The following is a 16,478-nucleotide window of genomic DNA, read 5'->3' as shown; positions in this document are numbered from 1 at the left end:
GATGGCTAACACCAAGACCCAGGTCTCCTCCTCTGCCCAGCCTTCGCCCGTGATGGTCATTTCCTTCCGCTGTCACAGTATGCCGTCATTTGCATCAAGCGATAGCTCTTCTGCGCCAACCAACGGTACGTTTTAATCCTGCGTCCGCCACACACCCACCTTAATCAAATCCCCGCTCCTATGATGAGACTCAGCTTCAGAGGCTGTTTATGAATGTTAATGATTCGAAACATCACCGTTCTATCTTTTTGTCTGATATACTTGCCCAATTCCCGCCGTTTTATTCGCAACCGCCTTTGCTCTTGCTCTTTACTAACGGTTCATCAGGCTAGGTTTCTTCCGGTTGTTGTCGCAGAGGGCCGCTTGCTCGTCATATTGTTGCTTTCAATTGCGGTTTTGTCTTTTTCGTCTACATAGTCCCACGTAGCCTAGTGTCTCCTTAAAATAATAGCCGTCTCGGACGAGAGAGAAAGACCTTGCCAGTTTATCATTACAGTGCCCATCCGCAGCCCAGAACCCCCAACGCCATGCGCCAAAAAATTGTAGCAACCTATTCGACCCGGATGATTTCGCAGGTGTACGTGCCCCTTTACAATGTCTTGACAGACTGGAAAAATGGGTTCGCGAGCAGCTTCTCGTCCGCCATCACCAGCCCCTTGAGCTTGGACGCCATGTCCTCCTTGCTCATCTCCCCCGTGGCAACCTCCTCCTTCCACTTGAGCAGGACGTCCTTGAGCAGCGCGCTGCCCTCCTCGATGTCCGTCTTGCTGTACTTGAGCCCCAGGTCCTCGTGCTTGGACGTGAAGTCCTCGAGCTCGTCGGCCTTGCGCTTCGCCATGCGCACGACCTTGTCGGGGAACCTCACCAGCTCCGCGACGTGGATGCCGAAACTCTGGTCGCAGACGCCGTCGTCGACCTTGTACAGCAGCGTCACCTCGCGCTTGGTGTTCTCGCCGCCTCCGCTGCCGCCGATATGCGCCGTGACGTGCAGGTTGTGGACTTGCGGGTGCTCGTCCGCCAGGGCCGTCAGCTCGTGGAAGTGCGTCGCGAACATGGCGAAGCAGCCAATCTCCTTGACAATGTGCTCCGAGATGGCCCACGCCAGACCGAAACCGTCGTAGGTCGAGGTGCCGCGGCCCAGCTCGTCGATGATGATGAGCGACTCGGCCGTCGCCGACTTCAGGATGTTAGCCGTCTCGAGCATCTCGGCCATGAATGTCGACACGCCCTTGAGCTGGGAGTCGCTGGCGCCCACACGCGCGAGGATGGAGTCGAAGATGGTCATCTCGGCCTCGGTGCAGGGCACGAAGCAGCCGATCTGCGCCATGAGGGCGATGACGCCGATCTGGCGGATGTAGGTCGACTTTCCGCCCATGTTGGGACCGGTGATGATGAGGAAGGACGATTTGTCTCTGGTCAGAGTGACGTCGTTGGTGATAAACTGGACGTCGTCTTGCATCTCCAAGCACGGGTGGCGAGCCTCCTTCAGGATCGTCTCGCCCTCGCCCCGGTTGTGGATCTTGGGGCGGACGTATTCTGACGGCGCGTGAACCGAGCAGTGGGCGAAGGCGATGATGACGTCGAGGTGAGCCAGGACACCCGCGAGCTTCTCCAAGACTGGGCAGTAGGATGCTGCCACGCCGACGACCTCGCCAACCAGACTGCTCTGGGTTCTGTTGTAGTTTTGCGACAGCTGGTCGAACTCGCGTCGGAGGCTCTGCAAGGTCTTGGTCGTAAAGTAGACTCCGTTCTTCTGGGTCGAGCACTCTTGGTAGCCCGACTTGTTCCGGATGGCACCGGCTTCTTGTCTTGTAAGCCTCATGCAGTATCCGTGGACCTTGTGGTTCTCGAGGAAAATCTTCTTGCCCACTTCCTGTCTCAGATCGCGGGCGGCGTCGGAGAATTCCTGGTCGATGTCTCTCTTGAGCTTGTCGAGCTTCTTCCTGATGATCCTCAGGCTGTCGTCAAACTCTGGCTTGATGATGTACTCGTGGTTGTCCAATGCATCCAGGTCCACTGTGGTCTCAACCATCTCCGAAAGCTTAGAGAGACTATCGGATAGCTCACGGAGCGGCGATGTGTATGCTTCGTCGAGAGGGTCTCTGTAGGCTTCGTCCATGACGCCCTCCAAAGTTCCCAAGAAGCCGGGCAGCCGAATGACGACCTGATACGCGCGGACAACATCCTCAAGGTTTGCCTTGCCCCTCTGGAATCTCTTAGAGAGGCGGTAGAGATCCGGAACGGAGCGGAGGTGCTCCTCTTGCATGGTTTGCCTTAGCTCCGTGTCGTTGACGAAGGCCTCGACAAGCTGTTGACGCTTTTCAATCTCCTCCCTGTTCATGAGGGGCTGCTTGAGCCATTGCGACAGCAACCGGCTGCCGACTGGAGTCTTGCAGTGGTTGAGCAGACCGAACAGACTCATCGTCTTGGCGCCGTCACGGGCGCCGGGCATCAGGTTCAGCGCCTTCAGCGCCGCCGCATCCAGCTTCATAAACTGGGAGAGGTCATGCTGGTACAGCTGATACTGCCCAAAGTTGGACGGGTCGTGGAGCACGCTGAGGTACTTGATAAGTGCCGCGGCTGAGCCCATGGCCAGTTTGAGGTCGGTCTGGGGGAGGAGGTTCGTCGCCCGTTCGTCCTTGAGAAGACGCGCCAGGTCCTGCTCGATGTCCTTGGTGCCAAACTCGCCAGCTGACCGCTCCGAGATGGCAACGCCGCAGTTGCCGATGATCTGCTTCAGCTTCGCAAGGTCCGGGTCCTTGTTCTTGTCTGCTTTGTCCGTTTGGACGAGGCACTCTCTGACGCCCAGCTGGATGAGGAGGGCCTCGAAGTTGGAAAAGAGGTCATTGTCAAGGAACTCGCTGACGCCCAGCTCTCGCACACTGGCGTCCGCGAAACAGACACCCACACTCCTAGCCTCGGAGGCCTTGGTGGAGATCTTGACGGCAAGGATCATCGGCGCGGCCTCGACCTGGCCGCCCAAGTCCTCCTCCACGTCCTGCAGGTTGCCTGGCGACGCCTGCTTGACGACCTTCCAGTTCATGCGGCCGCCCGTGCTCTCCCATATCTCTATCCGCTTGCCCAGCTTGAACAGCGCTTCTCGGAGAAACTGTCGAAAGACCGTGACGGTCATTGTCACCGAGGCGAGCCCCGTCTTGTCATCTCTACCGAGCGTCCTTACGACGGATGTCGTCTTGTATACCTGCAAGGAAAAGGGTCAGCTCGCGGCTTGAAGGAACATGAGAATTGCAAGACGTACTGTGCGGGCAATAAAGTTGGCATCTTCTCCGTGTGCCGTGTACCAATCGCCTCGGTCGAATATGCGGACCGTGTCTTCGTGGACGGCCGGGAGGGACTTAAAGAAACGGATGAAGCCGTGTTCGTCGTCGACCTGGTGACGAGTTAGCTATAAACCTGAGAAGCTGTTGCTGCAGATGCAAACCTTCAATTCAGGTCTTGAAGACATCTTGGAACTGTGATCAAGCAATCAAGGGAACGACAAAACTAGAAGCAGAATATAGGTGACAAGTAGAGTGAGTGTAATCCGCAAGTAGCGCGGCTTCTCCAGAGTGCGCGGTGTTAAAGTGGTTTCCCGGGTGGCGCGTCTGGAAATGCCCGTTCAGCGGGGAGACGCGACGCGATGGCGCTAAGCCCAATCGGAAAGACGGTAGCCGGCTGCCCAGGGTTATCTGCCGTTGCGGGTGATGGCTGGCCAGATTTCTAGGGAGCTTATCACCTGGTCTAAGCTTTTATTTTATTTTAGGGGGGCTAGATGCCGACAGGTCGTTCGTTGCATTGTTCTACGGTTCATCTCCTTCGGCACCTCTAAACAATTCCATTCACAATATGACACTACGCACTGATAAAACAGCAACATACTAAACCAATGTTCTTCGCCTCACTTAAAACACCTCAGTGATCTATTTATTGTAGACGCAACGCTCCTCGTCTGCAACGCCGCAGCTGGGTTCCCGTTGCGTTCATGCTGCTGCTCAGGACTCTGCAGATCAGAGCTAGAGTTCTCTGTCGCGGCGCCGCAACTGCACCGTCCGCCCCGCAATATACCACAAGAGGGTTAGCGCGCGCCTGCAGCTCGCCCGCTGCGCAGCCGCACCTGGACCGCCAGAGCAGAGCATCGACGAAATTTCGCAAAAGTCCCCCACTTGCAGCCCCAAACTTTGCACCCGTATCCAGCCTCACGACCGCAGCGATGGAGAACCCGGCCGCAGAACCCGTCAATCAGCCAGCCAAGGACCTCGACATGCCCGACGCCAGGCCGGAGGAGGTCGCCGCCCCTCCCGCGGCCGCCAATGGCGACGGCGCAGCGGCGCCGAGCGCTACGGCCGGCGGTGGCGGGGTCGAACAAACAGACGGCGCCGCCGAGACACTGCCGGCAGAGCAGGACGACGGCCAAGAAGCCGACGCTTCTGAATCCCCCGCCGTCGACGCGTCCGGCGAACCCAAAGTCTCCAAAAACCAGCTCCGCAAGATGAAGCGCAAGGCCGCGTGGGAGGACGGCCGCGAGGACCGCAAGCGCAAGCGCAAGGAGAAGCGCCACGACCGCCAGGCCGCCCGCCGCGAGGAGATCGCCGCCGTCTTCGCCGAGGCCGAGGCCAAGGGCATCGACCCCTCGACCGTCGCCATCCCGCCAAAGAGGAAGACCCCGAAGCAGCCCTCGACCCAGGTCCCCGTCACGCTGATCCTCGACTGCGACTTTGAAAAGTACATGCTCGAGAAGGAGCTCGTCTCCCTCGCGAGCCAGATCACGCGCTCGTACTCGGACAACCGCGCCGCCCGGTTCCGCGCCCACCTGTACGTCAGCTCGTACGGCGGCCTGCTCAAGGAGCGGTTCGAGACGACGCTGGGGAGCCAGCACATCCACTGGAAGGGCGTGCGGCTCGTCGAGGGCGACTTTGTCGCGGCCTCGAAGGACGCGGACGAGCTGATGAAGGGCCCGCGGGGCGGCGACGTCATTGACGTCCTGAAGCCCACGGACGAGGCCGGCGCGGCCAGGAAGCCGGCGGTGGTGAGGGACGTCCTCGACTCCGCCCCCAACCCGCACCCCGAGCCCGAGCCCGCCGACGACCTCAAGAACATTGTCTACCTCTCCTCCGACTCGGTCAACACCCTCGACCGCCTCGAGCCGAACACGAGCTACGTCATCGGCGGTCTCGTTGACCGCAACCGCGAAAAGGGGCTGTGCCACCGCCGCGCGCGCGAGATGGGCATCCGCACGGCCAAGCTGCCCATCGGCGAGTACATGACCATGTCGAGTCGGCGGGTGCTCGCGACGAACCACGTCGTCGAGATCATGCTCAAGTGGCTCGAGACCGGCGACTGGGCCGAGGCGTTCCTGAGCGTCATCCCGAAGCGCAAGGAGGCCGCGCTTAAAGGGGAGGCTGCCGGTAGCGCCAGCGGCACCCCCGCCGTTGAGGAAGCCAGTGGCGAGATCGAGGACAGCAGGTTCGACGAGGAGGGCGAGGAAGATTTGGATGAGAAGCAAACTATCACAGAAAACGTAGCGGCGCCTGAGCCGAAGGAGACGGCTCAAGAAGGAGGGGCGAAGGAGGCCGTGAGTACTTCATAGCCCGGCATGGCAGGCGATTAAAAGTAATAAAATACCCCCACCCTTTTGCTGTTAAAATGACAGAAACACCGACCCATTAACCAGATATACCCCCCCCATCATACAAGTCGTGTCGATTGATTCAGAAATCCATGGCATCCTCTTCCCTCTCCCGCTTGACCTTGACGTCCCTCTCGTCCTTCATCAAGCCAATGACAAAGGCCCGGAACTGCTCCACGTACGGCTTCAAGCTCGTCTTCTCCCAGTCCTGCACGCTCTTCTGTTGCGATGACTCCTCCGCGCCGCCGTCGCCCTTCCACGCATCAATCTCCGCCAGCAGGCTCTGCACCGTCGGCACGCCCAGCGGATCGAACTCCTCAAGCTGCTTGGTGTCAATGGGCACGCACACCCTGCCCGTGCCCGGGTGGACGACGAAGGGCGACTTGAGCAAATGGTTCAGCTTCTTGCTGACCTCGATATCGAGGCGCGGGTACGTGTACTCGAGCACAATGTCCTGCTTGGCCTCGAGCAGCGCTTTCGCGTCCAGGTTCTTGCTCGCGCCGCTCTTGGCGACGGTGTCGATGTCGGCCCATTTGGAGATGGATGACCGCCCCGGCGCGGCGTCCCACTTCTTGCGGAGGGAATCGTTGAGGGTCTTATCAGGGAGGAGCTGGAGGAGGCGCTCTGCGCGCTCGTTGGAGGCCCAGGGGTCTTGCGCCTCGAGGACGTCTTCTTGGAAGTGGGATTTGAGTGTTTCCAAACTCCGTCTGCAGGGGACATGTCAGTAATCTGAACGGCCGCAATCGGTGCGGCGTACTTACGCAACGTGGGGGTGCAGCGGCCGCCAGAGGTTGACCTTCTTCCCGCTCTGCGCGCCACCCTTGATAACCTCGAGGTATCCCGCGATCGATCTCCGCATCTGGTCGCCCATCGTCCTCGCCTTCTTGTCGCATACCCAGGCGTGGGCACCTCTTCGTCCAGAGTACACCCACATGATGTGCTTGAACCCAAAGTCGTCCCGCAGCGCGACGTCGACAACCTTGATCGCCATTGTGATGAACTGCCAGCACTTGTTGCAAATGTTTGCCTTGTCGCAGCACGTTCTGATCTCGTCGTAATCCGTCAAATCAATATCGAAGCACAGCTCCTTGGCGAGGGGCTTGAAGGCGTTGGCGTTGCGGAGGGTCTTGCGGTCGCGTGGGTTCGTGCTGTAGACGGGGCCGATTTCGAAACGGGAGGGCATGAGGCGGAGGACATCTTTTCGGAGGCTGAAAATGTTAGTCGCGACCGAAGAGGGTGGGGTGCGAGGAGGAGGGATCCGCAACTTACAGATCGTGGGAGCCGAAGGATTGGTATCGTAGGTATGCGTCGTTCTGCAATGTGAAGGCGAACTCTCTGTGGCGGAAGTCGTCCGTCGGTGAGGGGCTGTGATTCAGCCACTGAAAGAGGTATCTCCAAGGAAACAGGCGCTGGTAGAAACTACGCATCACTTCGGGATCCGATGCTTTCAAGTCTGCGACGTCTCTGTGCCCCCCACGTTAGCATCTAGCCATTGGGTCGGTGCGAGGACACACTCACGTTGGAGAAAGGGGCGTTGCGATTTCAGGGGAACTCGACGTCGGCGTGTCCTGTGGTCTCGAGCTGGGAAACTCGTCGTCCGAGTCCGCATCTGCAAATAGCTCTTCCAGTTTGACCTCCTTCTTCTCCTCAGGAGGGGCCGTTGCCGGTGCATCGGCCTCAGCCATCGCAACATCGTCTTCCGTCGCTTGGCTGGTGCCGTTGGGGACAGGGGAATCAGCCATTGTTTCGTCGGGTACCGTGGCGGTGTTGGGTGAGTTTGCTTCTGGGGACACGGAATGCGGCATCGCTTTTGCTTGAAGGTAGGTTTGAGATTGGGATTTTGCGATATGCTCGGTCTGCAAGCGTCGCTTTCCCTGGGTAATTCGCCGGGGCAACTCAAAAATGCGGGCGGGTGCTGATATGTCGAGGTCGCGTCCCGAGCGCGTTTTCTCGCGTAAAGGGTCCCAGGATGGTCCCCTTCTTTTCCTTAGTCATCAGCAAACGCGGCATCAACCTCATCTACAATCACTCAATGGCACACCTGCTTGCTAATGACTAGGTCGTGTTACAAAGAAGAATGTCAAAATTAAGCATCGTCATCAAAATATAACGTATTTTGGTTTGGATAGTATTTTATCAAAACTCGTTCTGCGAATCCGTATCTCAACTAGCTACAGTAAAACAAGCAAAACAAAGACAGGCCACCGACTCGGATCATTCCCTTGCTCTCTCGGACCCGTCAGCGTTATACTTCGTGGTATACTAGACCAATGGATTGAAGGCAACGGGGAGGGAATCGGATTGCAGCATGGCATCCCGAAGGAAGTCTGGGTGCTTGGGACAGAGGTTGATTAGTTCGACACGGGTATTGTAAGTGTGACTGGTTGCGCTGGCATATGCAGCCATGAATTCTCGCAAGCCTGGCAAACCGTGGGTGAAGGAATAAGCTAAATCAATGTGTCTTGCGGCGGGAGATCGACGGTTGAATACTATCTCGCCTTTGGCGTATGCAAATAGAGAGGAAGCGAGTAGTCTGTTCCAGCCATATTTCGCAGCCATTGCGGAGAGGCGGACGAGCTTGAGCTGTAGAAGCTCTGCCTCCACGCGAGCGTTGCTTGCCGCAAAGACAGAAATGCCTTCGGAGTCTTGGAGGTACTTCCTGATAACCTCCACACCGCCGTCATGTCTGTCTAGACCTTGACCTCCATCTTCGTTCGCTTTGTCGTATTTTATGCACTCCCACACCCTCTTGTCGTTTCTCGCGCCAATCTTCATGTTCTGGCACTCGCTCAGTCTAACTTCCTCGAAGGAGACCAAATTCGGGAGCGGATCGTAGTACATCGAAAGACTCTGGAGTTGTATATAGGACATGGGTGCTCTTGACTGGGATCGTCTTGGTGAATCAGAGACTGGTGGCGGTCCTTTGAGTTCTGTCTCGGACTTAGGCGGTGGAAGGAGTTGTCGTACGTTTTGAGCCTGCGCGAGTGCAAATGGTCTTGCCAACGCGTGCGGTGGAACAGTTGGTAATTCTCGGTGATAGCACCAAAGTGCCATCAGTCCAACAGTGTCTGCCTCCTCATCTGCAAGATATATCTCGCCTGCAGGCAGGGCTGCCGCTTCTGGGTTCCTCATAGCCTGAACGACGTTGGATGGTATCAGGTGTTTATGGATGACAAATTTTGTTCTTCCCTCGCCCGCGAAGATCGTCACAGTTCCTCGTGCGAACTCCCTAGATTTTACCGTGTTAGCGTGCTGTTCAATCGTGGACAAGGCTGACAATAGTCCTACCAACTAGCAGCCAACAGATGCTCCGTGGTGCTTGTTTCTCCTGCATTTCCAGGGCGCGGTTTGCTGGGATCAAGCGGCTCCCTGTCAAAAGTATGACATTCTCCTGGTTCCAGTTTGATCTGAGTGTCCAAAGGCGTAGTGTTGCTACGCTTGGCTGCCCGCATGTCGATCGGTTCTGATGCTGCACGTTTATGACCGATCAAAGTGTCCATCTCGACGTTCTTGACGATTGTCTGCTCCAAATACAGAGATAGGAAGCTTCTAGTCTTGATGGCGAGGTTGCGAGGAGAGTTCACAAGAGGGTTTGAAGCAGAAGAAGCCGTTGTTGAATTAAGTAGGCGGGACAGGTGGAAGTACCAAGACATTTAACCAACGCTGGAAGGGTAGGTACGGTTGGGTCCTTGCCACCGCTCCTTGCCCAAGGTGGATGTGCCCCCATACATCTCACAGAGGAAGGAGCAGCCGGTAGTAAAAAGATATCAGCCAAGGGTACCAACATCCCCAGGAAAGAAGATACTTCAGATCCATATAGCATGAACCACTGGGGTTGGGCGGTCAGAAGAGCCAAAGGTCGCGACAACAATATGAAATCATGTAATGTACTGGGGTTTACACTACCTGCATATCAAACAGACATTAACCTCATCCTCCGCATTCGCCCTCGTAGCTCTCTGGTGAAAGTCATACTAAGCTCCTTCCTTGAAACGCCGCCCTCAGTGATGGTCTGTGTCAGTGGCCCAGAAATACGCGGCCTACCCAGTTCGACAGGACTGTCGTCATTCTACGGCCCTTATATTTCTTCATCATGGTACGATTTCCCTGTCCGTCCCTGTCCGTCCCTGCAGATGCCTCATATCTCGCATATCACTAGAGCGGGTTCATCATCTCGAAGCTGCAGCCTTATAGAGTTCTTCCGACCGTAATTCTGATTCGAGTTCAAGTGCATGTGCTGAGGCATTTTAATGCTCAACTCCCGCATCACTCAGGCAAAACAAAGGTCGGGACGACAAGGTGTGGCGGTCACCATGAAGGTTTGTGAGCGATGACTTGTGGTTGTAGAACTGGTAAGCCAGCTCCCCACCGCAAGTCGCCACGGCAGCTCTACGGAGCTTCGCCATACCGTACTTATTGCGCCACGATGACCAGCTTGAGGATGCAAGACCTGCTGAGACCAGGCCTTCTACGATGTTTCCCTTGGCCAGTAATAAGTATAGAACGATAACTCTCTATAAACCTTCCTTGTGAACAAGGTGAGAAGGAAATTGTGATTTACCTATGGCCCTAATAGTATTTATAAGTAAGTTAAACAATCCGCAACAAACGACGACATTTGGAAGAATACAGCCTCTCAACTTCGGGAGAGTGCCTCTTGGGAAATTGTTGGTATCACAGGATACCCGTACGAGTGGTAAATCAGACGTAACGAAGAGAGCAAAACTGGTACTGTATTGGTTGTTGTAGATGTGTAAGGAAGAAAAGAGAGGCAGCCAGCGGAAGCAGCAGCTGTTGAAGATATCGCCGTTGGCGGCCCGGAGGTAGAATCTCCGGGCCCGACTGCTGCCGCTTCCCGTGGCCTGGCCGCCTGCCCGTATTCTGACTGGGTAATCCAACAGAAATACACGGTAGGCGATGATGCTGGCACTGGTGCATCATAAGATTTGCAGCAACGGCATCTTCATCATCTTCCATGAAAGGAGCCTCGTAGATGTTTTCTCTTAAGCGGGCTCATCGAGCGCTTCGGGAAAGAAGTTGCGGCGAGTAAGGAGGTCCCTTGATGGCGAAGGACCTCTTGGTAGCGGCCATTGGGTACATCATTACCAGGACTTTCGGCTCCATCGTGAGTTTCACAAGGTGGGGGGTTCAGGGGCCGCTGTGGCCATTGTAAGTTCCCCCATCTATGAGTATCGGCCAGATGGTCCTGATAAAGCTGTCTGTGAGCAATGAAGAAGCCAGAAGCTCTACGGAGATGCAGATGAGCAACAGTCAGGAGCTGTAACGCACGGGAGGCGACTTTCTGATAGTCCACGTGTTATATGGTAACCACACGTCCATTAGAGTGACAGACCCCGTGAGCAGCAATTGCGGGTTTCGCCGCTGGAACCGTACGTTTGACGAAGGCCGGCTAATTTTCAGAGCAGCTCCTGTCGGTTTACATTGTCTGTTTACCATGGAAAATACTCGTGCAATAAAGCATTGAGGGCCGCAAAGGATCCTGCAAATAAGAATACAAGGAGAGGAATAACAGAGACAGAATGTCCGTTGTGTAAGCTCATGTTGTGGAAGGATGCTAATGGACGAAGATGGACGGAAGAACGAGCAACGACGAGACACCAAGGGTTCAGAAAAGCGGATCAAAGAGTGAAAAAAATAATCATGTGGCTAATACTGTTGTTCATAGGTAGCCGGAATTCCGGGCCACCAGCGTGAGAGTGAGCGAGCAGTTTTTTCTCGACGTTCGCTGTCAGGGCGATCATGAAATAAGATATTGCACTGGCATGCGTGGCATGAAGGCGAGAAGGCCCAAACGAGTCAGAACGTAGGCCTCCATACGAATCGTGGGGTAGGACGGCGAGCATCGAGGTGCCCGCTTCAGGACGAACGGGGCTCGCAGACGTGGCCCAGCCGGCTGGACGAACCGAAAGCACATTGTTCAAAGACCGCCCTCGTGTGGCTCTCATAGGGCTCGACACCGGATGGTATCTGTTTTTATTGAACGACACCAGCACGTGAATGCGAAACCCAGAGCGTTCCTCTGCTGGCAAACGTAGGCATGGCTGCGATCGTATTCTGGGCCTTGGTCGATAGAGTCTGACCAGCCAGCATGCCAGTCGGCAAGTCGCTCCTTGAAGTACCTTTTCCGAGCAGGCGTTGAGTTCGAGGCCTCGGACTACACTTGCCCTCCAATGTGTCAGGCACACGAGTTAGTGAACACTAGAATGACTCCGATAGAGACCCGAGTCTAGCCTGACTTGTGATATGAGAACGATTAGCAAATGCCAACCCCAGACTGCGTGCCATGGTAGGGCCGACGGGCTCTAGGGAGGTCGTGACCCCGGCGGCTGTTGGTCCATCGCAGAACTCCCTGCGGGAGTGTGGAAGAGAGAGAGACAGGGGCAACGCGGAGCCGGGCACTCGAACACACGTGTTCAAGACAACGAGTCTCGGCGTCTGCCCGCTGCGCAGAATGCTCGGCCACGATATGTCTTGAAATACAATCTCCCTTCGCATGTGCAGCTCGGTTATGTGGCCTGATTCGAGCAAGTCCCGGGCGCTCGGGTCAGCCTGGGATATTTTCTATGTCTTGGGATATCACGGCTGGGCGGCGAACGCCTCCCAAGGGTGCCATGAGCCGGAGCCGGGGGGCGACGTGTGCAGCATGTGCTGTCGTGTGTGTGTCTCACAGGCGGCCCATTTCCTCCGCCGCCTCATGTTCAAAGATCGTCTGCAATTAAGAGTTTGGGTAAATTAGGCTGGCGGTCCCACTCGACCATCAAAAATGATCTAGAAGCGTTTCGTATAGAGGCACTCATCGGTACAAATTGCACTATCATCAATTGTTGGCAACGCTGTTGATGCAGCGAGTGCTGCTGTTCCCATCTGGTTGAGGGCATATATTGTTAATGATCGGTTGGAGGCCTATCGCCGATCCTCGCTGCGAAACGCGGCTGGCAACAGCTGAAGATGGATGGGACGGGGATTCTAGTTCGGATCCGGCGGGCTCCATGTGTTTTCGTAAACGCCAACGTCAGTCTCCAGTTTATTTCCGGAACCCTTCCAATTCTCCGTATTCAGATATGGAGAGCGAGAGACAAGAGGGAAAAAAAATATTAAATTAAGGTCCCCAAGCCAGAGGCAGCCGGGAAACACCCGCCCTTTGCAGCTGCCTGCACACAGTGCAATCGCGGTTGCGCGGGCATCCTTGAAAAGATGCTGGTTCCTGGTTGAGCTACGGTTTCGCCAATTGGGATCATCCCCTGGCACCTGTGACGGATTGGACTGGGGGTCACCTCTCACCTGACGCTACGAAAAATCTTGCCCGTCCCGCCTCATCATTTTGTCCCATCGGTCGGGAGATCTCATGTATCCTAGTCCTGGGCGCCAAGCCTGCGGTGTGGATGGTGTGACCCGTGCAGAACTGGCAGTGTCCCCTCAGTTGCGTCATACTGGACCCAGTTTCGCTGTGCTGACGGGACAAGGCCGCCTACTAACTTCAGCCTCTTTCAGTGGGAGTCCGACGCTGTCCATGTTCCGCCAGGCATCGGTCATGATAGCTTCATGGCCGGGAGAACACTTCGATGGTTTTCCTTGGCACACACCCGGAGGGCGCCAGAAAACGTGCATCGTGGAATGCTGCGTCATCTCCGCCGGCCAGCATGCTCTGGCAGCATCCCAGCCCTCCGTTTGGCAACGTTGTGCCCTTGGCGCTGCCGTCGCTCCGTCCAACTTCTTGGTTTGCCGATCTTGGCGCCGGATGAAATGCTGTCCGTTTCGGAATCGGCCTGGGACTACTGAGGCACTAGAGTCCTGTAAACTGGGCCCCTCCACCGGCCGACATTCGCCTGTTGAGTCCCTTGCATACGCCGCCGAATGAGGGGAAAGGACCACCATCGCACGTTTCCCTAGCATAACTTGAATACAGCCGGGACAACGCGACGTCGCTCGGTTGTGTGTCCGTCTGAACTATTGGAGGCATTATTTATGTCAAGCTCTCTACGTCGGTTTGAACCGAAGCGTTGTCCCAGGCCGCCGGGTTTTTGGCTAGAGTCCAGTCTTTCGTGTGTTGCACATGTGCTCGAGGCGAGGCACGTTGGCACCCTCCAATCAATGCCCCGAGAAAGCACAAAAGGCTAACCCCGGATGGTAGATTGGGATCAGCAAAGCTGCGGTTGAGGATGAACAGACTCCGTTACACTCTGGAGAAATTGGAGGAGACAAGCTCGAAAGAGTAAAACGCTGTCTCGCAAAAGCCGTCGTTGCTGTTGTTGATAACTCCCGGGCTTTACGGACATCAAAGGAAGTTTGGCATCGCATTTGTCGTAAGCCGACAGGGTCAATGACTGTCTTATCGTTGGGGCCGGTGAGGGCGCGCCGTCTTCAGGTGGAAGGATGGCTGGAATGAGGCAGCATGGCACCTTTGCCCAGTCAGGTCGAACCACCCGTCACACTGTGGCGGCGCGGCAGCACTCGGGAATCCCTTTTGGGACGTCTTGGGAGATCCAGTTAATCAAGGCTGGCCAATCTGGAGGCAGCCATCGCGGATCGTTGCTCTCTTGGTGTTCAGGATGGTTTGAGCGGGTGGTAGGGAGCACACCGTTAGGATGCCAAACCCACACCGGATCCCACCGTCGCCCACTCGATTGGCGACTAGCGACTCGACGGTATGAAGGGTTTGCTCTGGCTTTGGCTTTCCCGAGATTTTCTCTTGGTACACATCCATTTGGCCCCCGCACTGCAGGGCTCTTCGGCCGCGGGGTTGCGACAGTATCTGCGCAACGAGGCAGATGCAAATGTCTTGCTTTTTGCTTGCAATGCTGCCTGGAAAGAAACATTATAGAAAGCCATATCGGAGTCGGTCGACTCTCCGCCATTCGCCATTGGCCATTCGGTCTTTGGGTGCGTCTACACGACGTCGGATAGGGACCAAAGGGGGGGCTTGGGCCAAGACAGGTCCCTGAGGAGGGCGCTATCGTGCGGTCTGGCATGCGGCTTGGTTTGGCTGTTGGAATTGCAGCGGCGCGGCGGTCCATCCGAGCCTTCCAGTGTCTCAGGCTCCCTGGCTGTCTTGTGCGCGCGACTCATCTGGATTGCCTTGTGGGTTCAGAACAGCTCTCGGCAGATGAAAATGTGCTCAGGTTCGAAAGGTCCAGGTCCGAGAAGAGATAATATTCCAATCCCCCTTGATGAACCGCCAGCCCATGGCAAGGTCCTCCCGATATGGTCATCCACTGGCTTGCTGTAGGGGGGGAGCCGGACCTGGCAGACCTGGCGGACCTGGCAGGCCTGGGACGATGTATGTCTTGATATCGAGAAGCACTGTGGACGCATAGAGTCGTACGTAAGGCGTGGGTGCGTAGCTGACAGCCGTGATGCGATGGATGTATAGCGTGGCACCCTTTGACCCTCCCCCTCCCTTCCATGCTCACCAGGGCGTCCCGTATGGGCGGCTTGGTGATTTACAAGCTGTCGGAGGCTGGCCGGCAAGTTGGCCGGGGAAGTCTCGACGGGGCGTGCTGCAACACACGATACGGTGAGCGGCTTTGATACCTCAGGATTTCATTCGGCTGGCAAACTGAGGACACTCGGCGGCCGGAAGGGGAAGCCGACTCCCTCCCTCTGGGTAAGGTGCGCCTGGCGCCCGCCCGTCCGTCTGGGACCGGGCAGGTCAGCCGTCAGTCAAAGAAGGGCAGGTCCCCGTGGTGTGGCGTGCCGAGGTACTCCCGGGCAGAAAAAGGTCTCGGGTGCACAGTATGAGGTCATTGTTTCCAACACTGACCAGGAGTGGGCCCGGGCAGCCGACAGCAACTGCAGAGGCCCCAGCAGTGGGATCGAGGGTGTGGCAGGCCCGGCGAATCACAGGGCGCAGAGTCGAGGGCTGATCCACGATGCGGGTGTGTCTCTTGCCTCCTTTGCAGCTTAACCACTTCCAATGCAACAGCAACTGAGCCACCTCCACCACGAACTGGGCCCTCAACCCAGACTGGGGCCAGGGCTCATCAACATTGCGACCTTCTCCAGTCTAGTCTATCTAGCGAGTGCCAACCAGCAGCCCGGTTTGATGAGCTTTCTGGGTCTTATTTCGCATTCACAGCACTAAAAGTCGCATTTCACATTTCCCGTCGCGGCCAATCTCGTCCGCCCCGTCCGTCAGCTCTCCCGCCCGCCGCCCCACGGTTGCTGCCATTCTGCTCCTGGCACCGTGGCACCCGCCCGCATCCCACCCGCTTCCCTTCCGCGCCACGCAGCAGCAGCAGCAGCAGCAGCATCAGTAACTACTGTCGTAGCAGCAGCGCCACCACCGCCGCCGCCAGACTGCCGCCACTCATAGCCCCTCCTCACAGCTCGGCCGCCCAAATTCCAATTTCATCCCATCTGGCCGCTCGGGTTCACAGTTCCCTCACGTAGCAAGGGACAGGCAGGCAACGGGCAAATATCTGCATCTTGCAGCACCCTACGGATACACTAAAGGGCACACGCAAAGCCAAGCTCCTCCTCTCTCCACCGCCCGTCTTTCTACTTTCTATTTTCATCAACCTCGACTCCTCTTTTTGTCAACCCGGCCCTATCACTCACTCCCATCGCATGAGTTCCACCCGCCATTTCCATTTCCCATCATCGCGCCTCTGCGCCCCTGGTCCCGGTGACGGTCACCTGTGCCCTGCATCCCAAGGTATTTTTTCTCTTTTTTTCAATCAGGGGGAGTCGATTGCTGGGCACAAGTTCTGATTTGCTTTAGGTAACGCCGCCGCCGAGAGAACATAGAGAGAGAAATACAAGGGCAAAGGCAAAGGCAAAAAAAACCCCCAAGGAAAAAAAACCGCCAGCGACGGCAGCGGTAGTCGTACCG

General features: G+C 56.5%; 4 protein-coding genes across 4 annotated transcripts; 1 reads left to right on the top strand and 3 right to left on the bottom strand.

The window, feature by feature from the left end:
• Positions 1-589: 589 nt before the first annotated feature.
• EsH8_I_000463 (mismatch repair ATPase MSH2) lies at positions 590-3,466 on the bottom strand (the record flags this gene model as incomplete). The annotated part of the gene is made up of 3 exons (XM_083267876.1): positions 590-3,202; positions 3,260-3,391; positions 3,443-3,466. The coding sequence occupies 3 exons, from the start codon at positions 3,464-3,466 to the stop codon at positions 590-592; spliced, it is 2,769 nt and encodes a 922-aa protein (XP_083118314.1).
• Positions 3,467-4,210: 744 nt separating this feature from the next.
• On the top strand, positions 4,211-5,587 carry EsH8_I_000462 (tRNA (guanine(9)-N(1))-methyltransferase; the record flags this gene model as incomplete). The annotated part of the gene is made up of 1 exon (XM_083267875.1): positions 4,211-5,587. One exon carries the CDS (start codon positions 4,211-4,213, stop codon positions 5,585-5,587), a length of 1,377 nt encoding a protein of 458 aa, XP_083118313.1.
• Positions 5,588-5,708: 121 nt separating this feature from the next.
• Positions 5,709-7,368, bottom strand: EsH8_I_000461 (DNA primase subunit PRI1; the record flags this gene model as incomplete). Its single annotated transcript, XM_083267874.1, has 4 exons — positions 5,709-6,333; positions 6,388-6,834; positions 6,896-7,090; positions 7,145-7,368. 4 exons carry the CDS (start codon positions 7,366-7,368, stop codon positions 5,709-5,711), a joined length of 1,491 nt encoding a protein of 496 aa, XP_083118312.1.
• Positions 7,369-7,888: 520 nt separating this feature from the next.
• On the bottom strand, positions 7,889-8,497 carry EsH8_I_000460 (uncharacterized protein; the record flags this gene model as incomplete). Its single annotated transcript, XM_083267873.1, has 1 exon — positions 7,889-8,497. The coding sequence occupies one exon, from the start codon at positions 8,495-8,497 to the stop codon at positions 7,889-7,891; it is 609 nt and encodes a 202-aa protein (XP_083118311.1).
• Between the last annotated feature and the right edge of the window lie 7,981 nt (positions 8,498-16,478).

The sequence above is a fragment of the Colletotrichum jinshuiense genome, chromosome 1, assembly GCF_051148585.1.
Source record: "Colletotrichum jinshuiense chromosome 1, complete sequence".
Taxonomy (NCBI): Eukaryota; Fungi; Ascomycota; class Sordariomycetes; order Glomerellales; family Glomerellaceae; genus Colletotrichum; species Colletotrichum jinshuiense.
Note: the sequence above shows the minus strand (reverse complement) of the source record. Positions and strands in the feature narration are given on the sequence as shown.